We start from the raw sequence: 23963 nt of genomic DNA on the forward strand, positions 1-23963 counted from the left end.
TTATTTAATTTTATACATATATATATTGTATTAATAAAGTTATTTTTATCTTAATTTAAAAAATTAATATTTTAAATTCAATACAGGATAATAAATGTGAAGTTTGTTCTGAATTTTTTAAAAATTTTTTCCTTTTTTATTTTCCTTATTTTAATTTTTTAAGGTTTTTATTTATTCTTTTTATTAGATGAATTTTTTTGAACAAAATCGATTAAGATATTCACATGTTATTTTCATTTTTTTATCTTTCATTTTTTTTGTTTTTTAATTAAATAAATTTTATAAAAAAATGCAATAAATAAAAATGACAAAACAAAAAAAATTTATCCCCGATAATGTACGGACATTTTCTAGTATATATTAATGTTGCTATAGAACTGAATGAAAGCCATCTGGATGTACACAACGATGCATCAGACATTACTCGGTGATCTCCATGTAAAAATCTGCCAGTGTTTACTTTAGGCCAACTACAAGAATACGGTTTTTATTTGTTTAGGTGATAGCTTTGTCATATCTTGATACTTGAGCTTCGATATGATATGTTGTCTCCGGCACTGGTAAGCAAAGCAACAAGTTATTAACGAGCTGTCTGTCTGTTGCTCACTACTTCAACAACGCATATTTGCAGGAATGGCCCTCGTTTATATTACTTATAAACTTACCGAAAACAAAGAAGCTATTCTTACATTTTTTTATTTTTTTGGGTTCATAGGCGTAAAATGGAGAAAAAAGATGGTAAAGTTAAAACTCACGTTCACATGTAACTTTTTAACCACTAGGTCAAAAGGTCAAAGACAAAGCCATTCTTACATTGTAAGTACAAATGTAAACCTAACATCAAACATCTTCCTACTCCAAAAGGAAATCACTAGTACAACCACCCAGTCTGTAATATCCAGACCAATCAATCTACATACAAGATTCTATTATAACAGTTCATCTCATCCAGGTCGGCCTCATCACAAATTTTCCTTCAACCTACCTAAATACTATAACGTTTTTACCAGGCACACAAACAGAGCAGAGCTAAGCAAATTGCTTGCATTTCCTTTTGTTGTGCCCAAGCTTTTTGCAATTGCTGCACTGAAGTGTTCTCTTAACAGCTTGTTTCGATTTAAGTGCATGTTTTCTTTCCTTGGGCCTACCCACCGGACGGGGAATGCAAGGAGGATCTACATGCACTTGCGAGGATTCTCTTTGCACGCACCTGTCTAAAGCTGGAATTGGGTTTATAGACTCTGAATATGTAACTTTAAAAGCCTCAATTGTAAAATATCGGGAGCAATAATCATAAACATTCTTGCCGATGTGCTCAATTGCTGCTACAGCATGTAAACATGGTAAGCCATTTATCTGCCATTCCCTGCAACTGCAATCCGAATTTTCAAGGGTGACAACATTTATTATGCCCAAAGTATCACGAACCTTGAAACAACTACCGGGTGAAAATAATACTTCCAGGGAACGTGAATTGACAAGACTTTTTTGGAGGTTTTCCTCTGCAGATGGAGTAAGCTTTGATGACCATTGATCCGAATCCATCTTACGTGTATACATGAATTCCATCATTTTACGGCGTATTGTTTCAATCACTTGTGTTATTGGCATTGCAGGTAAATCCGAAACCCAATCACAAAATGACTCTGTAGTGCTAGATTTAAGATGATTGTACCTTGCACCCTTAAAAAATGCGTTTGCCCAGTGCTCAGGTTCAGTCTGCAAGACCCATTCGTAAGCCTCAGGAGATATATTTTTTATAGTCTCAATGCACTTTTTAAACCCTTCAGAAGTTGGTGCATAAGTGGCACCATGAAATTCAGAAATTAGCACACGGACTACCTCTTGAGTTAATGATCCCTTAAACTTGTTTTTCAGGCTTTCTGTTAGCTGATGCAGGCAATAACCATGGAAACAATTAGGAAATATCAAGCCAAGGGTTTCACTCATTTCCTTTTTCATATCTGCCACAAATGTTATCTCATGAGATGTAGAGAGCACAGTCTTCAGCTGCTCCAAAAACCAGCGCCAATTATCATCGCTCACTACATCTACTATTGCAAAAGCTACAAGAAAAATACCGTCATTTCCATCCAAAGCAGTGGCAGTAAACAGCTCTCCCCTGTATTTTGACTTCAAAGGCACACAATCAAGAAAAAGTAGTGGGCGGCAACCATTCTGGAATCCATAGAGAGATGCAAAGAAAGCAACAAATATTCGGTGAAAGCTTGAGTCCTCTTTGGTGTTGAGAATGGCAGCACTGCCGGGATTTGTTTCCAATATTTTCTCACACAGCAATGGCAACTGATTATATGCCTTTCTATGTGAACCTTGAAGTTCCTCTAGTGCAGCTGCTATCCCCCCATAAGCCTGTGCATAATTCAGTTCAATTCCCAAATCCCGTCGGATATCATCGATGATTTCTTGGGGCTTGTAAGTGGGGGTATCTCGCAACTTTTCCTTTATAATACTTGCAACCAATTTCCTTGAGGCATTAGTCCTTATTGAACCCACACCACAGGTGTGAATGTCATTCATCTTTTTAATCCTGAACAACTTGGTGGTGGACAATTTTGGTGCAATAAAGAACCAAGGACACCCTTCTGCCTTACACCTTGCACAAAAACGCCTACCATCGCTGTTTTTAAGAGTATAGTGGAAACCATGTGCTAAAGAAAACTTGTCCAAAGCATCATGAAGTTCGCGTCGAGTATTGAAAGTCTGACCTATTCCTGTAACGCAATTCTTCCATGATGAAATGCCAGGTGTTTTCTGCTGCTCAGTGTCTTCTGCATCAGGAAGAAAATCCGCAGGAGCATCAACAGGAGAAACAGGTTCATCGGGGACAAAATCAGAGGGAGCATCAACTGGAGAAACAGGTCCATTGGGCATTGTATGACTGGACCTGCATAGGTAAGTATTTTCATGCGATTTCAGGAAACAACATATCAAAGCATCAATACTGAAAATTCCAAACAGCTACCTCTATTGTGTCGTATGTTTGTAATCTGCATAATTTTTGTAATAAACTTGATAGCAAAAGTGAATTAGAAAACAACTGAAACAAAAATGATTCAATAATCTATTTTCTTAACATTTGATGACATAAAAATAAATGATTAGCACATATCAAAAGAGAAACAAATTCAGGTGAAGTAAACAAAAATGGCACGCAAAGATGATACTCAAGATAAATAAAGTGTGAGAAAAGGTAGGTTTTGACCTGCTACAAGGCATGGAGGTAGCATCGCTGGGAGCAGGAGGCGTGGGTATGATGACATAAACATCAGCAGAAGCACAGTCTTCATGGAATTCAAGGAAGCGGCGTACGTCTTTGTCAGTAGAAATGGTGATAAGGGTGCGCTTGTTGTTGGGGAGGAAGTACTTAATGGTGAGAGAATGGAGATCATACTTCCACATATCAGCAATTTCAGACTTGAAATCATCAAATTTGGTGTCAAGGGTGAGGCTCGTTGCGTGGGCGTCTCCACCGGAGTAAGATAAGGTTCCATCAGCATTGGTGGTGAACTTTCCACCGGACTGACAGACAACGATCAGCTTTCCGATAGCCATTGCAATTATAAATATTATAAAACTGAAACTGACCCACAAATCAAACACGTTATTAATCAATCAACACATCCTATGGATGATAATAATGCATGAGTGCCCGATCATGATTTGCAGTTAATACTTAAAAAAAAAAAAGGCAAACAAAGGGGATGAGCGAAAAAGACAAGATTGAAATTTGAAGGAAGAGGAACAAGGGGGTAAGGGAAGAAGTAAAACCTTGTGGTTAATCAGGAAGCAATTAAAACATAGATACGGAGAAACGTCCCCGGCCACATAATGTTGAATGGCACAATTTCAATAGCCGATTTCTCCTCCTAGGCAAAAGCTTCGACTGCCTGGATTCGGCAGACAATAACATCGTGATTTATTCAGGGATTAGGAATTTTGCTATCCGCTACCAAGAAGGGGAGGTTTCCGTAAACGACGCCGAAACTGTTCTACCTTTTAATCATATAAACATATAGGAGTAGAATGTAAAGAAATGTAGGGCCCACCAGCTTTGACGGGGTTATGATGGGTTGCAGAGAAATTTTGATAAGATCAAGTGTAGGCAACTAATAAAGGCTCTGCTGCCTCTGAGCCTGTGACGGTGTGACGATATCTGTTAGGTATCCTTGGGACAAGACACGACCAGAGTTGAGAGTGTGAGAGATGAATTGTGGAGCTTTAGGCCTTCCTTCTCCTCTGTTTCCAAATGCTCATCTCTCTTCCGCCAATTCTAACTCTGTATCTGTATGTAACTCAACTCAATCTTGCATCTTTGACCCCCCCCCCCTTTTTTTTTTGCAAAAATATATATGTATATATATATATATTCTTTCTTCCTGTTTGTAGGCGGAGGATGCTAATCACTTGGTAATGGTGAAGCCAACTATTACTCTTCCCCACCATAAATGGCGTTTGCTTATAGCTTATGATGGCACCCACTATGCAGGTTTCCTTCTTTTTATTCTTTTTCTTTATTAGTTATATCACAGGCCTCTTAGCTTCTCATTCATCAGCTGAGATTCTGCTTAATTACATAATGGTAATTTTTTTTTAATACTAAAGGAATACTCCTAATCCCCAATGCTCAGGAATATAAAATATGTTTCCTTTTGAAAAGTTCTCCTTTTAAAGTTGAAATAAGGTTGCTTTTAGGACGGAGGAAGCTCTTATGGTAGCATTAGCAATAGCATCATCCTTACTGTGCTCATTACAGTTATCATCTGAGTTTCCTCCATAAATGCAGCAAATTGCTCAGCCCCTATTCTTGGCATTTGCTTGCCTAGTAGCGTGGTCCAAGAACCAACTTGTTTCAATATTGAGTACAAGAACAAACTTGTTTCATCACCACAAGCAGAAAACTTGGATATAAGGTTAGTATATTTCTGCTCTAAATTTAGTCAACATCTTACGCCAGTTTGCTGGCTTATATAAACAGTTAAGTTCCTTCCCCAACACCTGAAAGAAGAAACATTTTTAGCCTTAAATGTAAATTTTAGGAGATTTCAACTAATTTAAATGTTTATGCCTTATGAAATCGGCTTCAACATTTTCACTGGTGTTATGCATGATTCTTGGTTTCTAGTGCCGTTAGAAATTTGCAGTTTTAATTATCTGTTTTTAAGGAGCTTAATAAATTGCAATCCATCTTTGTTTATTAAGTCCAGCAGCCTTAAAATATGCTTAAACCCCTGAATTTATAGCAAGGTTTCAGCCTTTTAGATCCGGATGCACTGAACACCAGTATTTATTTCAGGTTGGCAATTTCAAGTTTCACCGCCAACTATACAGTGTATTGTGCAAAAGGCTTTAGTTCAAATAACAAAGCTTGAGCGGGAGGATCTCCATTTTGTTGGTGCAAGCAGGACAGATAAGGGAGTTCATGCCTGGGGTCAGGTCTGACATTTTTACTTCTATGAGGATTCAACAAGCACGCATCAATAACCCCCAAACTTACCGTCAATTAATAATTCAGGTGGCACACTTCATTACACCCTTCAATTATGACAGCTTGGAGACCATTCATGCAGCTCTAAACGGGCTTCTTCCTTCCGACATCCGAGTTAGAGAGATAAGTGCTGCAATGCCTGAATTTCATGCTCGGTTTTCAGCAAAAAGCAAGGTTTACCACTACAAGATTTTTAATGACAGCATCATGGATCCATTTCAGCGTCACTATGCTTATCATAGTGTTTATAAACTCAATACTGCAGCCATGAGAGAAGCAGCAAAACAGTTTATTGGGAAGCATGATTTCTCTGCTTTTGTTAATGCATCGCGCAATGATCGAGTGCTAGATCCTGTGAAGACAATTTTCCGTTTTGATGTCATTGAAATGGTAATTGTTGATACTGAGAATAATTAAAGTTTCTGCAAAAATTGGTTACTTCTTCAACTTTAGCTTCCAGCTATCATGGATTTACTAATTCATTTCCGTCCAGATTATTTCCTTCTTACCTTCTCTGCTTTTCTGTCATTTAACTTCAATTTGTGAAGAAATGAGACTTTGAAACTGACCCTTCTACTGGCTTGTTGTTCAGGGAGCTCTTTTACAGCTGGAGGTTGAAGGTTCAGGGTTTTTGTATAGACAAGTTCGAAACATGGTAAGTTATAAAATAAAATGTCACTATTGTGGTAAACTGCCAATATAATTGAGTTCTTGTCATGCTTGAACTGATGTTGAATAGGACTAATTTGCATTATAAATTTTTGAAGCTCGTAGTGAAGAAAATGAACTAGATCTATAAATTAATTCGTGATAGGTATGATATGATGGCATAAGCAATTTTTGGTTTTTCCTTCATACTTTTGTAGGTTGCTTTGTTGCTTCAAATTGGAAAGGAAGCAATTCCTCCTGATATTGTTCCAAAGATTTTGTTAGCTCGAGATCGCAGAGAGCTGGCTAAATATGCCTTGTCTGCCCCACCGCATGGGCTTTGTCTTGTGGCTGTCAAATATAAGGAAGAGCACCTACTGCTTCCCTTAGGTAGCCCCACAACTAGCTTTGGTATGCATCATACTGTCAGCAAATGTAAGCTTCCCTTTTATTAATTCCAACACACACACCCAATAGTTTGAAAAAAATTGAACAATTATTCAGCAAAGAAATGGATTGAGATTATCCTAGTTGTTAATGGTTTATGGGGTGTCAACTTCAAGTTCATTCCATTGAATCCTGGTATAACTTGCCAGTGCCAACAGCTCAGAATATCACAAAAGGACTTCATTAGCATACCTTTGACATTTTTGCTTGCAGTCTTTAGATGTAGGGTTTAGGTAGTCATCTGATTTTTCGTTTGTTGATAAAGGTCAAACCACCATGGTTTCTTTTGGTCAGTTCTAAGCCCTTCTTTTCATTTTTCATTATCCCAAAAAAAAAAAATAAGCAAAAGTGCTTGAAATTCAAACGACTAGTTTCTTCACAATTTCCAAATGATGTGGTATTTGAAGCAGGAAAACATTTGATTTCCTGCTCTTGAACAGCAACTTCAATTTACGTACTTTTGGCATTCTCACTGAATCACTTCAATCATTCCCTTATTATTGCCAGCTCTAATATCCAAACAAAAGTAATGTATAATCCATTGCGACATCAATCCAATTTTAACCGATAAGAGCTGGTTTGTGGGTGTGAACGCATGTATCATCTCAAGGATGAATTTTAGAACAGGCTCCATACGGTTTGCTAGAGAAACTAGATTACTTCTTAAGTAAATAGGTTGCAGCATGACTAGTTTAATATGTAGTCTGAGTTGACCACAAAATGCACGGTATGAAGAACACCTTGATGTTTTACTAGACCTGGTGGTGACAGAATTGAGTAATCATGCCTACCATCCCTCCAAACTGGACATAGCACCAAACTTTCTTGCAGTTAGTCAAAATATCAGTTCCATCCCATCAAAAAGCAGTAATGATTTTGTTCTCAACCCTAAAAGGTAATGTGCCCCTGGAAAAGGAAGGTTTTTGGATCCAATTTGAGATTTTCTTTTTATATTTGAATGGCTTTATTTCTTAAATAACCAGCCAGAGTACAACATCTCAAAAGGTGAGAGACATTTTTCGAACGAACAAAGAAACCAGAAGATACAATACTGGAGTTTCTGAACATCCACAAGGGGGCAGGTTTTATGTCTCGGAAAAACGAAGCTCTAACATAAATTCTTGATGCTTTGGGGAATACCAAGCAACAGCCTTCGCCGAACCAAGGACCTGCAATGCATATTAAATGGCAAATACTGGTTCATCTCTATGTATGTGCCATCCGTTGTTCTTCAAATCTATTAGTACAACTCCAGAATCAACTCTAAAATTGAAAGGTCCAGTAATCTGCAAAATGCAGATAAAGAATTTTAGAGTATGTCCCAAATACAAACTTGTTGACAGCTATGAATAAGAAGGCAGAAAATGCCTAGGAACTTAGAGGCACCATCCAGAATTCAATATTGGAAATCTCCGGTTCACATCAACAGTCAGAAGTCCCCGGGAGCAGTGGTAAAGTCTTATCACCACAATAGTCAAAAGAATATATACATTTTTTGCTGAAAAACTAGATTGGCTTCAACTGCATCTCTTGTTAACATCCTAATCCAGTATGGCGAAGAAATATTTCAAAAAACATACCTGCTGCTGAAGGGAAAGGATGGCGGTGGGGCAGATCATTTTAACTGCTTCTGAACTAGGCTGGCGCAAATTCAAAAGATCCTAAGATAATTGTGTGGCAACTGAAAGAAATTTAGAGCCAGAAGGAAAATCAAGGCGAACACGAAATCTTGTAAGATCAAAAAGTAGCCGTTGGAATTTTCCATGCTGGGCTGTAAATGACAAGGATGCAAATATATCCCCTAGAAGGGTAGATTTTATAGTTGGATTATGAAATGAGAAGTAATTAATCTAGTCATTATCTTTATGTAGTCTTACTGAATTTTCCCCTAAAGTCGCAGTCAAAGCAGCACCTATACATATAAAAACAAGGAATTTTTATAGTATTTCCCAAGAGTTGCAGTCTAAAATATGGCATCATTATTCAATCATAAATTGAACAAAAATTATGGTGCTAAAACAGGATGTCAAATGTACATTTTGATAGCTATTATAACTTTGCAACCTGGATTGACAATATGAATTATCAACTAAAATGAAGTGATAACTATAGCACATGGAAAAAATCCCTCTCCACCATAAACATACAGGTTACCAACAATTGAGGTTTGTTATATCTTGCCAATGATTCCTGATGCTGAGATGTGGGGATCTGAAAGGAATATGTCACAAGGTTGAACCATCTTCAGTTTCTGAGCTTTACTTTTCCGAATGTCAACATTCTTCTTGTAAGAAAAGGCGCCTTTGGCAGAAAAGCAAGAAAGTAGAAAAGCAGGGTTTTGAGCCATGTGATCATCTTCAAATTGCTTTGGGGACCCATTATTATGGTGCTAACACAGATGACAAACTTAGACCAGAATCAGAAGGAAGGGAAGGGAAGTCAAATTAAGTGCCATGGAGAAGGGGACATCCCAGTAATTAGCAGTCTCTTTGTCCACAAAGAAAGCAGGCCAAGCTACATCCAGCGTCAAATTATGATGCGGCTAGTGACCGCATAAAAAATTATTGATTATTGAACTGCCATAGAAGTGAAGTATAGATGTATATATTAGCATGAAATAATTAATCCGAGAAAAGGAAAATAATAGCACTGGCCTTACGATGAAAAACTGCTTTATTTCTGGGAGGGGTGTTGTGAGCATGATAGGAATCAGAGGTAAGAAGCAGAATGTCATCAGGGGCTAATAAGAGCTCACAAGAGAAGCCAAAAGCATACGAGGACTTGTCAAGAAGAAGCCTTCCTATGGATTTGAGGCATGCATAGGCATAGCTCTTCCAGTCCCCTCCAAAAAGGACAAAAATTGCGCAGGTTGAACTGGCCAAGCAACATAGCGAACCAATTGTCAGTAAAAGGAATGGTGAAGACCCGCTGAAGAGTGACGCCAATGTGATTAGAGTGGGGGCGAAGAAAAGGAGCTGCCATGAAGTCGATCTGCTCGGGCGTGGAAAGTAATAGTAGTAGCATTTTGATGGTATTTATTTTCTTTCATTTCCATTGTTGGCTGGTTTCACTCCCCATGTTCTTGCCGTTTCCTTCAAACCCAGACAATGTGCTGGTCCTAGATAATTGGCTATTGCGTTATTCTTGGCTCTCTCTCAATCACTCTCTGATCAATCAATTATACAGCAATCGATAGACGAGAGCCCTCAATTCAAAATAGTTTCCCCGCATTGATAAACTGACGTCCAACAATACAACATCTATTTAAACCTGCCTAACCCCGTGTGAGACCGGCATATCTACATCCTCAAGTAGCCGCGCCCACAATAAACCGCTAACTATAACCCTGCAGTAGGCGGTGGGGTGAGAAAAGCACAATGTTCCCTGTTTGTAAGGGGTTCCCTTTGTAGCCAAGTAGTCTCCCATTTTCAATACATATAAAAAAAAATCTATTTAGGGACATAAAAAAAAAAAAATCTATTTAGTCTTGTTAACTAGTAATAGTACAATTTGAATGGCACAGGCTCGCCACCCAGTTTAACAAATTCCTCCTGGCTTCCACTAGGCACAGAGAGAAACAATTTTAAACCAGTATCTGAGAAGGACGTACACAAATCATATTAGTATAAAAAAAAAAGAAAAAAACCACTCCAGCTTTTCCTACGGATAAATATGGTGCATAGCATCCGACTTTGCTGGACAGCCATTTGTGCCCGTGGACATACTGTATCCACCACTTCAAAAATACAGATCCTGCCTGAAATAACCTATCCACATCACGTTAGTCTTGTGAAGGCCAAGGAAAGTTCACCATGATACAGATCAAACTCCCTTTGCTGGAAAGAAGTGATCCAATAGCTTTCACTTGGATGCTAGAATCCACGTCCCTTCATTTCAAAGTTCATCTCACCTACAATTTAATGAATGAATATCCCGAAAAATGTGACAAAGCTAGTCACGCACTTAAGGTTTTAGTATGGACAATTTCCAACAGGCTGCTATTGCTGGTCCTGAATTTTCAGGGAGATCAATTCACTCTGTTGTTGTTGTTGGTTTCTATACCTTGAACTATTAGGGAACCATCTCTGAAGCCTCTCAGGCCAAAACCTGGTAAAAGATGCAAGCACTCAACCTTTCACACCACTGAAAATAACAACTGCAACAGCAGCAATACCAAAAATAATGGAAACTAAGACCACCAAAAAAAAAAATTTCTTAGCTTTCTATCATATTTCCTAGCAGATATCCAGTGTTTTGGAACTCAGAAAGGATGCCTATATTATTTCATATTTAATGTTCCCCTGCTATGTGGTCTCACATCTTTATCATAATTTATGAATTCATAAACAAAGAAGAAATCATCAACATGATTTCCAACACCAGATTGCTACTTCAGCAGTGAAGAGGTGCAGCAAATAGCACAGAATTCCAAATATGTGATTACGTTCCATGTATTAAGTGGTCAATATAATATATATGTAAAAATCCTGACGGCTCCTATCAATGAATGTACAATTTCTGAAGAAATATAAGAAATTCAGAACTTGCTACTTACAGTTCCAGTCTTTCATAAATTGCCCGCCTTACTGAAGCATTCAAACCATATGCTATCGAGTTGAAAAGGCCCTAAAATAAAAAGACAGCAGTCACAAAATCCGTTTCTCAGAGAAGCTTAATAACAAAGAACAAGCACTTCATAATTTATATCACAGTAACTCAATTGCACTTAAGAGGATCAAACCAGTTAAGGTAATAAAATTTGGTTCCATCCTTTAAGATAATCAATCTCTTGAGGATTTTCCCTTCCGAATAACCTACAATCATGCATTTGGGGCCTAAATAGATGCATCTGAGGCGGGGGCATATCTGTTTCCCCCTCTCCCTTCAACGATTTTCACTCTGGTCCTATCTATGTTACATAATTTGCATAACTCGTTAAAATGATATATTTCATTTATCCACCCAAAATTTTGACCAAAAACAAAAAAAAAAAAACTAGGAAAAAAATTTTGAGATATGTTCATATCATGATCCATCAATAATAATTTAGCTTATAACCAAGGAAGAATTTTCACCTAAGAAATGACCTAGAAACCTGGGTTGGTTCCATAGTGGAACCAAAATGGTTCTTTCTAAGCCGACCATTCTCAATAATATGCACTACGGAAAATTTTTTGGTGAGTGAAACTTAATTCCCATCCTAATAAAAACAAGGACAGGTACACAAAAACATTTACATATTCAGAGTCAAACAAAAATAGCAGTTCAATTTCCTAAGCAATTACCATAAGTGCAGCTGTCCCAATATCGAGAAATGAGAGCCAAAAGATCTTGTGGCCTGGCTTAATAAAATCGTGGATGCGATTGATTGTGCCGAATGCCCATGATCCTATTAGTATCAGTGGATAGTATCCCCACCGGTTCAAGGCCTTTGGGAAAGGGAAATCAATAGCCAAAGGTTAAGAGGATAACTAGCTTCATTCAAATGCAATAGATTTCCTTTCAATAGCTAATTTAAACTAAGAATGATTAAAGACACAAGAAGAAAGCAGCAGAAACAAGCTAATTCCAATGAATGACTACATCCCTAAGGCTTTGAGAGGGAAATCTCCAAGCCAGTGGAAAAGGCAATAAAACTACCATGAAAGCAGGAAACAGCTAAGTCTGACTCTGTTTCAAATCAGGTGGAAACCTGAAAAAGCATAGCTTTACTTACATAGCAGTCTGAAATAGATGGCATAGGGCAAGTTTGAATGAAGGATTCTGGTTTTCGCATAACAAGAAATTTCTTCCAAGTAGCAAAAGAAAACAAAAAACAACAGGCATGAGTTTGCTCTAGGAAATGGAAGACATGTAATCGTCAGATTCATAGAAATAAATGAGGATTACACTGGAAAACAATCAAGGTAGGAAACAGCATTAATACCTGAATTACAGGGCATTCAAGCAGTCAAAGCAAAAAAAAAAAAAAAAAAAGCAGTCTCATATCTTTAACCTTCAGTCTACCAAATGCTCTGATGCAAGAAGAATTACCTTCGTGTCTGTCCTTGAATCAAACTGGTATGCATGATCTGACATGCCAAATGCCATCTAAAATGTCCAAAGATAGTACACGTCAAAAATTGCACACATAATATCAGCTTAAATTTATGAAGATAGATACAGATAATTGTGAACATACACGGGTGGCATTGTTCAGCATGCGTATCACTTGAAAGTATGTAAAACCGTTGTAAAGAATTGCACCCCATAATGGGACATAAAATGTTATAAAGTGAATTGCCTGCACAGATATGCCAATCAAATCAGAAAATTCTACAATGCTAATATATCTTGCTAAATTGAGTACAGATAGGTACCAGTCAAAATTCTTTTGTTAACCTCATCACTTATACGCTTAATTAATATGTAAAATAGAATTTATAATACATGATTGTCAAGACACAGCAACTCAAAAGCTACATTCAGAAAGGTAAAAAAAACAGGGTAAGGAAACATGAAAGCCTTACAGAAACCAAGTTGTTAAAGGAAAAGTTGAAGTCTAGTAACATAAAAACTATATCTAAGTGGGCAATCTGCCACAAAATGCTGGTTTTTCACTTGCCTTTCCAGTGCGACCTGTTTGTGCCCAACACCATGCACCCAAATGCGTGTGGTCATTACCAATAGAACGAATGACAGTCATAACCAGCGAAGTTCCTGCAGGAAATAATTAAAGTCCCGTATAAAAAGCTGGTTAACAGCATTAAAGAGGGGAAATGAAGAAGAAAAGAAAATGGCAAGTGTAAAGCACCATTGTAGATAAGTTTGAAGCAGTCAAGTCAGCAGAGATAGAAATAGGAAAAATGAGAATTGCAAGAAGGCCAAAGAGTTTGGTAAGATGATGAAGAAGAAATGAATAATTGCGAGATAAACATATTTATGGTCATACCCCAAACATACAAGTGAAACATAGCCTCCAAATCTTCAACATCAGTTTTGTGTCTAACAACAGTACGATGAAGGGTAAAAGCAATAGTTGTTGTCCAGAGGAAGGAAGCGACACAGAAGAAATGCGTGATGTAGCCCTGAGCATAACAAAAGAAACCTTTTGACGGGTCTCTGCATGGAAAACAGATTCATATCATTACCATTATTTTGTTTCTGTAAGTAGGAATTCCCGAACTCCTAGAATAGAACAGAATAGATTCATGGGAAATTGATTGCGGGCGGAGGAAGCATACCCAACCATGTTAAAGAAACTGCAAAGCATGTCCTGCGGCAACCAAAAGAGGCATGAAGAAATGAGACAATTGTAATTGTAAAGAAACAGAAAAGGAAGGATTTGCAGTGGGCAAAGCATTAGATTCAGATTCCGAGGTTTTAGAGAAAAATATTGCAGTGCATTAGACAGATAAATTGGATCTTGAATCTTCATCTACATGAACATGATTGAATTGAACAAGACAGGCTCCCTAAATTCCTAACTCCATACATTATGGTTGTTGAACAAAACAATGAAAATGTACTAACCACTACTAGTTGTAACTAGTCTATTACTACTAAAATTCAGGAAATTCACAAAAGGATAAAAAAAATTACAGAGAGGGAAAGGTAGAAGACGAGCTTGAAGGAGAATTTGCGAAGTTCCTTGAAGAGGGAGTAGCAAAGCACAATGAATCCAGATCCTACGAACGATAGACTCGATGCTCCACTGTTCACCGCCGTCAATATTCGTCGATCGTGGACCGACAGCACCGTCGCCATTTTTTCTTTTTCTTTGTTTTTTTTTTAAATGCTTACGAACTAAAGTATTTCATTCAACGATGAAAAAGAAAATCACCAAGGACTCTTAAAACAACCAGATGAACCTGATGTTCTGACGTCTAATCGCATCGATTTGGGCCTTAGGCCTAGTGCTTCAGACACAAGTCTTCTAAGCAAGCCTGCCTATTTTCATTTTTAAACTCCGCAGCAAAATTAGATGCGGGGATGAAAAAAACATGAAAAATTCGAAAATTAATTTGAAAATTTAGTGTTTAATTTAGTTTGAATCAATTTTTTTTATTCAGTCTGAATCAAATTTAGATATTAAATGTATATATTAAGTTTAGATTAAATTTAGAATCAAGAAGTTAAAAAATAAAAAAAAAATCAAACCAAATCGAATTATATATATTTTAAAATTTTTAAAAATAAAAATAAAATTTTTATCAAAATTTACTTAAATATATTAAAATTTTATATTAAAATAATATATAAAAATTAAAAAAATTAAAAATTGATAAACCAAATCGAACCAATAAAATTTAATTTGATTCGGTTCAGATTAAATTAAAGTTCGATTCGAATTCGAATCAGATTTTAAATTTTTATAATATTATGTAATATTTAAAAAAATCAAATCGAATCTGATTTGATCTGAACTTTTATCACCTATAATTATATGGTAGCTATAGATTTATTTAATAATTAAATAATTTATTGTTTTTAAATATATTTTAATGGATACACTTTAATTCTTCAATCTCATATGTAAAATTTAAAATTTAATTATCATACAAGATAATTATTCTTTTGTTTTTGCTATTTATGTTTAATTTTTGTAATAACATTGTTATTATTTAAGATTTGTATGAAAAATTTTATATTCATATATTGTGAATTTTAAAAGATAATCTTTCAATCCCTTTTTATATATTTTTTAAAACTTTTATGGATTAAGAAATAAAAAATAATAAATGATTAAAAAAGATAAAAAAAAATACTAGGTGTTTGAAAAAAAAAAAAGAAAAACAATATAATTTTAAGAGAGTCAACAAAAAAGGAAAAAAGTATAGTTTTAATTTTTTTTTGACCCAACTAAATAATACTATTTATGGCTATGCCACTGTCTCAACACATTGCACTTGTAAATGAGCTCTCATCCAATTATCACACTACAGTATCTCTTCCAATCTCAACTATACAAAAATATTTTGAGATTGATCAGATGGGAAACAACAATATATAATAAGATAAGCACTGAGCATATGGCAAGAAGGTCAATGGGATGATCTTGTGTTTGTATATGGGGCTATTAAGGAGGCATAAAAACCACCCTTGATTTTGATTAACGTTTCATGTCTTCCTTTCTCTAGTATAACTCCATTTCTAACCACCGCAATCAAATCCGCACCCTTAATGCTAGATAACCGATGGCTCACCACCATTGTTGTCCGCCCAACCATAACTCGATCAAGTGCATCTTGAACTGCTCGTTCAGACTCGGCATCAAGAGCGCTAGTGGCTTCATCTAGTAGTAATATCTTTGGAGCTCTCGCTATGGCACGTGCAATTGCCACCCGTTGCTTTTGCCCTCCAGACAAATGGATACCTCGTTCTCCTACTACTGTGCTGTACCCCTGCACTCATTTTCGTTAATTAATTAAATTGCAGGGAAAACAAGAAATTAATTTTGCCCATCATTGATCCTATATTGCTTCTGATATATTCATGTTCTTGCCAAGTTTTATATATTTAGATATATATATATATATTATTGTGCGACTAGTTTAGCATGCATCTTTCGCAATCAAATGCTAGAAATTAAGCGCAGGCAAGTCAGTGACACGGTCACAATAAAAGAATACAATTCAACCTGTTGCAAGCTACAAATGAAGTTGTGGGCGTTTGCTAATTCTGCCGCCGCTATAATTTCTGCTTCTGTTGTATCCCTTGCCTTTCCATATGCAATGTTTGCTCGGATGCTGTCATTGAATAGGACAGGCTCTTGACTCACCACACCCATCTGTTGCCTTAACCATTTTAAGTGCAACTTTCGAATATCAATTCCATCCAATGTGATACGACCTGAATCAGCTTCATAAAATCTTTGCAATAATGATATAACTGTTGATTTTCCACTTCCACTTTCCCCAACTAGAGCAACTGTCTGAATTATGAAACATACTTTGTCAGTTCCAAAGTATAAGAAAAAAAATTCAGAGAAATCATTCCACGCTTTGAATTGTCAGGCATATTCCGCGGGGTGTCCTAATCTCATCGACCAATCAAGTTCCCCCTTCACATGCTGGCCTTGCTTTATCGGCTGATCAATATATAGTTTCAGTGTTATAAGGTAAACGGTTAGCATGCTTCTGTTGGTACCTCAATGTTATATCTATGCAGCCAATGGTAGTTACACTATAAAAAGGTCTCCCTTGTTAGTTTTAGGGCAACCGGTGCTAGGTGATGAGTGGAATGTTAGATATATTTTTAAAATATGAAAATAATATGATTAAGTAAATTAACTTTATTAAAAGAGAAATCATATTAAGTTATCATTTAAGAAAATGATTCAAAGTTTAAAGAGAAATAAATATAGAAGATTGATCATATTGGTAAGTGAATCAACTACTTGGATAAACAGAAGCTAAATTTAAAATCCGTATAAAATAGTTGTCAAATACCATTCTTGAACAATTAACTACTATAGCTGAAAATGAATGGCATCAATTCCAAACTATAATGGAATCAAATGCTATTGTTTGATAGTCTTCTGAAATATGGTATGAGATTATAGCAGTTGACTGGTTATAAAGTGAAGACAATTGCTCTAAGTCGAGAGTGAAATTTTTTTTTAGAAATTGAGAGGAATCGACTATCATATAAAGCGGTTGATTGTTCATAATTTCTTAAAACATGAAAAATTATTGCTCTTAGAATAAAAAGATCAACAGAATATAATAATTTGCATTGATCTTATTAATGGAATATAATAATTAATTATGATCATACAAATAATATTGTTGATACAATTCAAATTCTTACCACAGATATAATAATAACCGTAGCTATTAAGAAAATAAACAAATGAAAAAAATGATGGAATGAAATATGATATTACGATGAATTTTAGAAATTGATATATGCCTTGGTTTGATAAGACATTTAAATAATGACATGTTTTGTCAATGATTTTATGAAATTCTTTGTCTTGGTATTTATAAGTTTTGATATTATGATTTACCGAATATTGATAAATGGTTTAATGATATATAAAAAGTAATGTTTGATTTGATAAAATATGTGAGATTATATTTATTCAACTGCAGTTTGTCATTTTCCTTTTATTTTCTCTTTATAAATAATTAAATATTAAATTTAGATTGAATTGGAAAAATTACTTTAGCATTAAGTTATTGTTGACCTATAAGATTTTTGAAGTGCAATGATACTTGAGTGTTTTTAGTGGTTTGATTAAATTTTTGGAGATTTATTATATAACTGTATAGGGTTTTAAATATGGATTATTTAAAAAAAATTTACAATGATATTTTTTTTGAAGAGAAAATTTTATAATGATTAAGCTTTTATTATTTTAGATTTTATTTCAATGATATTAAGTCTTAATTTTGCAGGCGTGGCACAAAATGCTCAAAGTAACTTTTCCTCTCAGAAAAGATTGAAGAATTGAAACATAAGACAGGGCCTCACCTTGCCAGAGCGAATGGTCAAACAAAGATCTCGGAATATTTGAATTTCAGGCCTTAACGGATACTTGAAACTGACATGCTTAAACTGAATATCTCCCTTGACATGTTCCAGTATTTTTCCGCAATTCTGACTTGAGTCTATTTTGGATTTCTGGTCAAGAATTTCAAAAACAGATGCAACAGAAATCTTGGCTTTACTGGCGTCAGGAGCAATGGAATTTGAGTGAGCGATCCCGAGAGCTGATGCACTAAGAGAGAAAAAGACCTGCCGAAAATAGTTAGGCGCATGGTTAGTAAACACTAACCTTGTTTTCCTTTTAAAAAAAAGGTATGATTATTAAGAAAAAATTAAAATTAATAGTCTCGGAATGCCTCATTTGAAAGGGTGCTGAAAAACATACTCGAAAAACCTCATGGAACGATATCCTGCCATGATGAACTAAAAGGGCTCCAACATAAAAACTGATAGCATAGACAAGATACATAAAGAAGGATGATATTCCAAAACCTATGCCACTAATCAATCCATGTCGTATTCCGGCTTTGACAGGGCCATGGCATTTCTGTTGGTACTGTTGCACCACCCTCTTTTCAGCACAGAACGAAGCAACAGTCCTAATACTGCCAACTGCTTCATTCGCGACCTGGCTTGCTTCCTCGTACATTTTCTGCAACCATTTAATAAGTATCATCCTCAATAAAAGTAGGTGTGATAATTTGACCCCTAGAGTCTAGCCTATATGTCACAGATACTTCCAATCAAAACTATACATGTATATATATATATATATATATATATAAAACTGTCCTGAAAGATTCGCGCATAAAAACACGTACGGACGCACATGCAAGCGTATTCTTACATACAAACACATCCTAAGGCACATGCAAGCGCTTCATCCCACGGATTCAAGCACCTATATTTCAGTCCTCTTTCAATTTAATCTTCATCAAGTTCTTAAATATAACCTAACCACAATTAGTTTGTTAGGAAAAACAGACACAGGAGCACACAAACAAGTTCTTTGTCCCCCAGATACCTTAGCATTGGCACTGAATCCTTTCATGGATTTCAATTGAGCATATCCACTTATTCCTATGAAAGGTAGCAAACTAAGGATGGCAAGAGCCAGTTGCCAATTTGCTTCAAAAGCAATGACCAGGCCAGCGATTGCTGTGGCAATACTCTGAGCAAGCAAAGCCAGTGTGTCCCCAACCACTCTTCTTACTGAAACTGCATCCGTGGATAGCCTTGTTCCAATTGCACCACTTGAGTGTTCAGGTTCATCAAACCAACCTATATCCATGTTTACAACTTTCTCGAAGCACATTGATCGCAACCGCTGTATTAACCTACAGCCCGCAACGGCGAAAAAATATGTGCTCAACGAGTTAGCCAACAAAGATGCGAAGCCAAGAACAACAAACATCAATGCCCAAAATCTGGAATCCTTCTTGAGTTCCTCTGCTGGCTCATAAAACGTTTTGATTACACTAGAAAGCACAGAGCCAAAAATTGGCAATATTACACCATTGGCCATTGCCAGTATTGCTCCTAAGAGCAATACAGGTATCTCCGGCCGGTTTAGATCCGCTAGGCGAGAAAGTGGGACATCTCGAGGCTTTTCTGAGGCTTTTGAAGTAGGCACATTGATTAATTTTGGCGTTGACTTTTCTGGTTTACTACTACCGAGGAATAGATTAAACGGAGCTGATAACATTTGGGGACCAATATCTGAATCATGAACTATATTCTGTTCCATCTCTTTGCCAATCTCTTGCAAACTTAGGAGCTGGGTGTACACGCCATTACAATCCTTGAGTAGCTCTGCGTGTGAACCTGACGTAGAAAGGAACTATAATTACGTAAGTAATGTGTATCTAAGGAAACGAATATTAAATTTTGAACTTTGAGAGTGCAGTTCCCGGGTGGTTTTGTATTGAAGCACTTTTGGCTGAAAGCCAGAAACCAACAGCAAAACAACAGTACAGCGATTTGCAGTTAGATGGAATAGCACAACACACCATCTATCAGTATGAAAAAAAGGTGAGAAAAGGAGAGACTAAACCACTAGTTCTAGAATTTGTCCAAAAATGAAAAATCCAAGTATTCGTTTTATGTACTCTTTGAAAATGCTGTGTTGTTGGAAGTGTGAACCAACATGAGGAAAGTTCCATCAATAGTTGACTGATAAAATGGCAAAATATCAGAAATTCTACCTTTTTGAACAATCTTTCCGTGCTCAATAACTGCTATCAAATCTGCGTTCCTTACAGTGCTCAAGCGATGGGCTACAATGACAACAGTTCGGTTGATCATAGCTCTGTCTAATGCGTCTTGAACAGTCCTCTCAGATTCTCCATCAAGAGCGCTTGTAGCTTCGTCTAGAAGTAGAATTCTTGGCTTTTTTAAAAGTGCTCTAGCTATGGCGATCCTCTGTTTTTGTCCCCCAGACAGCTGAATTCCATGCTCACCAACCATTGTGTCTAGTCCCTGAGCCGATAAAAAGAAAGGGAAGGTAACGGATGAAGAAAAACTTATAAAAAAAAAATCAGAAAATGGCTCAAGATCCAAAGTTTTACTTAATAGGTTTATTCATCAAAGTCCCAAAACTATGACAACTTTTTATAGACATGTTACGTGCTCAAGCGTAGGCTAGGAAAAGATCATTTGCCAGCTATAATAAAGGACTTGTTAGTATGGGGAAAAATGTTCAAATAAATAAAATAACTAGTAGAAATCTAACTGGATGTCCAAGGAATTTCAAACCTGAGGCAATTTATCGATGAAGTTTGCTGCATTGGCAAGTATAGCGGCAGCTGTTATGTCTTTAGAAGTTGCATTGTCCATTCCATAGGCAATATTGTCTCTAATGCTTGAAGCAAATAACACAGGTTCCTGGCTGACAAGACCTATTTTCTGCCTGATCCATTTAATCTGGAACTGTTTCAGATCAAAACCATCTATAAGAACTTTACCAGCCTGTGGATCATAAAATCTTTCTATAAGATTAATCACTGTCGATTTCCCACTTCCACTATGTCCGACCAAAGCTGCAGTTTTACCGCTAGGTATTGAAAGAGAGAAACCTTTCAATATTAGTTCTTTGGGTCTTGCTGGATAACTGAAATAAACATCCCTTATTTCAATTTCACCCAAAATATGAACCAGTTTTCTTCCCTTTGTGTCATAAGCATCAATCTTCGGTTTCCTATTGATGACTTCAAACATCTTGAAGGCTGCAGCTTGCCCAGCAGCAAATGCACTCAAGCATGTAGATGCCTGCCCTAGAGACCTTCAATAGTCCACATAAAATGTTAGAAATTTTAAGACCATCATAGTAGTTATTGCCTGAAACATTTTCTTGATCTCCATATGAAAAATAAAATGTACAGAAAAACTTACAAAGAGCTAATAACAACAGCAAAAATTACGTTGATGACTTTTCCTGCAGTGTATCCTTTCTCAAGTATCATTTTCCCTCCAAACCAAAATGCAAACCCATAGGTGCAGAATAAAATACACATCAATGTGCCAAATCCTAGGCCAACAGCCAGGCATTCTTGTATGCCAGATTTGTAAGCTTTGGACAAAGACTTGTTGTATCTGGCAATGGCTTGCTTCTCTCCTGTAAATGATACAACCTGTTAGGGCAGTATTATACTTACGTTCATATTCTAGTGCAAAACAAAATGCCATATTCCTATTCTGATATTGCATACAGTTCTTATTGAGCCAATTGTCTGTTCAACGACGGTGGCTGCAACTGAATAGGCAGTTTGTCCACGGGATGCAAGCTTGCCTACAAGCTTATGAAAGATAGCACCAGAGATGACTAGAGGTGGAATTGAAGATAACAGCACAAGCGTAAGCAGCCAACCATTAAGAAAAGCTAGGACAAAGCCTCCAGCAAATGCAGCCACCTGCTGTATAAAGCTTCCAACCTGCATTAAATAAATCAAACAAACGGTATCAAGTTCTTATTTGCATGCATGGCTAAACAACAGTAATTTTTATAAACAGCAGTAAATGATATATATCATCAACATTACCTTCTCTCCAATGGCATCTTGAATAAGAAGGGTGTCGCCTGACATCCTCGCCATAACTTCTCCAGTGTTAATTGCATCATCAAAAAAGCCAATATCCTGCCTCAATATCGTTTTCAGGTATAAACTTCTTATTCTTGCTGCCTGCCGCTCTCCTGTGACCATCCAAGAAGCAACCTCTGGAAGACAGCAATGCATCTTTCTCATTATTCTCCTTTGAACTCAGCATATCAATATTTCTTAATTATTTAAACAAATTTTTTGTTTTATTTTTTAAAAATCCCTCATCATCTTTGGAAGGAGGACAACAGAATACACTTACGGAAGAATGATGCCATAGCTGATGCCAAAGCTAAGTACACAAACTTCAGTGACACCTGAAGATAGAATTGATCAACATTATTGCTAATTAAATCAGTTTACGGACCTGCAGATGGTCACTAGATACGGGAATTGAAGTTCTATTGATGCAAGAGCTAAGAAGGCAATGTGGTTCCACTAGCATATCGAAACAACAAAGGATTCAAATAGGATGAGTTTAATTGTTGATATATATCAACACTGCATATCCCTATACAGAAAAAATATGGCTTCATTTCGTGTTTTACCGATATAGATTATTCAGTAATATTGGGAAATGTTCCCGCATACCTCTGTAACCTCATATACTGCAGTTGTGATGGTCACGCTGTTTCCAACAGAATCAATTAATTCACCAAAGAATATTGTCACAACTGGCATGCACATCCCATTTCCAGCAGCGGATATTGAGCCAAGAAACATTAATAGATAATCTAAGGAGTCGGCAAAGCAAAACAGTTTATAATATGGAATTATGCTCGTGCTTTGCTCTTTCTCCTTGGTCATATTTAAATTTTGTGGGTTTCTGATGATTCAACCAGGATTTCTTGAATCTCGACCACTGGTGTATGGGCCCTGAGGAGGGAGCTTGTCATGTGCTCTTCATATCCTCATCCAAGCTGTTTTAAGTTCACCATATTGCTGACTGTGATACTTTTTATCTTGTCTTCTCTGTTCCAGTAAATTTGAGAACTTAAATTGCAGCTGCAAGAGACAGAAATTACAAAAAGTAAGGCAAAATGAGATAATGGTAGGTCTCATATTCTGGTATTCAAAGAAGAAAAGCTTAAATAAGTTAGAAGTGCTGGTAGAAAGGGTAACCACAAACTTAAATAAGTTAGAAGTACTGGTCGAAAGGGTAACTACAAACTTAAGTAGATTTGATAGGTTTTGGAACTCAACAACCATTTCCTTTGTTTTGGATATCCCGGAAATTTTTGGACAACGGGATTAAACTATAAAATTGAAAGCATTTTTAGTATGTCATATCAGCCAAGGTTGGTGCCACCGTGCCAGTAATTTTTGAAAGCAGAAGCATAAAGTCAGATATTAGAAGAATTGCTGGCTGAAAACAGGAAACTGCTTCTTGTAAGCACTTTTGAAAGAATATAAGCTTTAGTTGTTTTGGAAAATACACCGATTGTTTCCTTTGTTTTGAAAATCCAAGAATTTCTAAAGCGTGGGATGATCAACTTTTAGAACTGCGGTAATCTAGCTAGGTGTTGCCTGTAGTACCTTGATAATCCCAGAGACGGAAACAGAGAAGTATCTCAAATTAGAGATAAAAACATAGCTGCAGCATTAGCAGTGTTGAACAGAAACATTGTGAAACAGGAAAGAAACTGCCTCCCTAGAATTTCAAGCAAGTAATTGTAAAGCCTACTTATTCGTTATTAGCACAAAAACATACGGCAAGGAAATGCAAGAAGAATGGCATGATCAGAACATCAACTGAAAAGCTTTTAAGCGGAAAAGAATTAGCTCAAAACAAACGT

General features: G+C 36.4%; 4 protein-coding genes and 1 pseudogene across 11 annotated transcripts; 1 reads left to right on the plus strand and 4 right to left on the minus strand.

The window, feature by feature from the left end:
• Positions 1–739: 739 nt before the first annotated feature.
• Positions 740–4071, minus strand: LOC111306988 (uncharacterized). Of its 2 annotated transcripts, none has more exons than XM_022905057.2 (3): positions 3790–4071; positions 3224–3595; positions 740–2905 (listed from the first exon to the last, which is right to left on the minus strand). In XM_022905057.2, exons 2-3 carry the CDS (start codon positions 3571–3573, stop codon positions 1030–1032), a joined length of 2226 nt encoding a protein of 741 aa, XP_022760792.1. In that variant the 5' UTR covers positions 3574–3595; positions 3790–4071; the 3' UTR covers positions 740–1029. The 2 variants fall into 2 exon arrangements, with proteins under 2 accessions (XP_022760792.1, XP_022760791.1); XM_022905056.2 differs by having other exon boundaries at positions 3224–3601.
• Positions 4072–4164: 93 nt separating this feature from the next.
• Positions 4165–6692, plus strand: LOC111306989 (uncharacterized). The gene is made up of 6 exons (XM_022905059.2): positions 4165–4305; positions 4408–4507; positions 5315–5454; positions 5534–5896; positions 6099–6161; positions 6373–6692. Exons 1-6 carry the CDS (start codon positions 4225–4227, stop codon positions 6607–6609), a joined length of 984 nt encoding a protein of 327 aa, XP_022760794.1. The 5' UTR covers positions 4165–4224; the 3' UTR covers positions 6610–6692.
• An 849-nt stretch (positions 6693–7541) lies between these two features.
• On the minus strand, positions 7542–8948 carry LOC111307185 (protein TRIGALACTOSYLDIACYLGLYCEROL 4, chloroplastic pseudogene; annotated as a pseudogene). Its single transcript, XR_016331912.1, has 3 exons — positions 8783–8948; positions 8182–8513; positions 7542–7887 (listed from the first exon to the last, which is right to left on the minus strand). The product of XR_016331912.1 is annotated as a protein TRIGALACTOSYLDIACYLGLYCEROL 4, chloroplastic pseudogene (transcript).
• Positions 8949–10067: 1119 nt separating this feature from the next.
• LOC111306990 (G protein-coupled receptor 1-like) lies at positions 10068–14434 on the minus strand. Of its 6 annotated transcripts, none has more exons than XM_089751297.1 (10): positions 14183–14434; positions 13825–13856; positions 13533–13702; positions 13206–13300; positions 12783–12884; positions 12635–12691; positions 12318–12389; positions 11887–12030; positions 11157–11227; positions 10068–10511 (listed from the first exon to the last, which is right to left on the minus strand). In XM_089751297.1, the coding sequence occupies exons 1-10, from the start codon at positions 14345–14347 to the stop codon at positions 10508–10510; spliced, it is 912 nt and encodes a 303-aa protein (XP_089607423.1). In that variant the 5' UTR covers positions 14348–14434; the 3' UTR covers positions 10068–10507. The 6 variants fall into 6 exon arrangements, with proteins under 6 accessions (XP_089607423.1, XP_089607421.1, XP_089607422.1 ...); XM_089751295.1 differs by having other exon boundaries at positions 10068–10708; XM_089751296.1 differs by having other exon boundaries at positions 10068–10757.
• Positions 14435–15407: 973 nt separating this feature from the next.
• On the minus strand, positions 15408–23172 carry LOC111307546 (ABC transporter B family member 11-like). The gene is made up of 12 exons (XM_022905562.2): positions 22759–23172; positions 22430–22484; positions 22111–22286; positions 21781–22002; positions 21464–21702; positions 20828–21353; positions 20278–20551; positions 19098–19897; positions 18459–18725; positions 18059–18322; positions 16221–16514; positions 15408–15984 (listed from the first exon to the last, which is right to left on the minus strand). Exons 1-12 carry the CDS (start codon positions 22972–22974, stop codon positions 15625–15627), a joined length of 3693 nt encoding a protein of 1230 aa, XP_022761297.2. The 5' UTR covers positions 22975–23172; the 3' UTR covers positions 15408–15624.
• Positions 23173–23963: the final 791 nt, after the last annotated feature.

This window comes from Durio zibethinus, chromosome 22, assembly GCF_047325235.1.
Source record: "Durio zibethinus cultivar Kanyao isolate XHJ-2024 chromosome 22, ASM4732523v1, whole genome shotgun sequence".
Classification (NCBI taxonomy): Eukaryota; Viridiplantae; Streptophyta; class Magnoliopsida; order Malvales; family Malvaceae; genus Durio; species Durio zibethinus.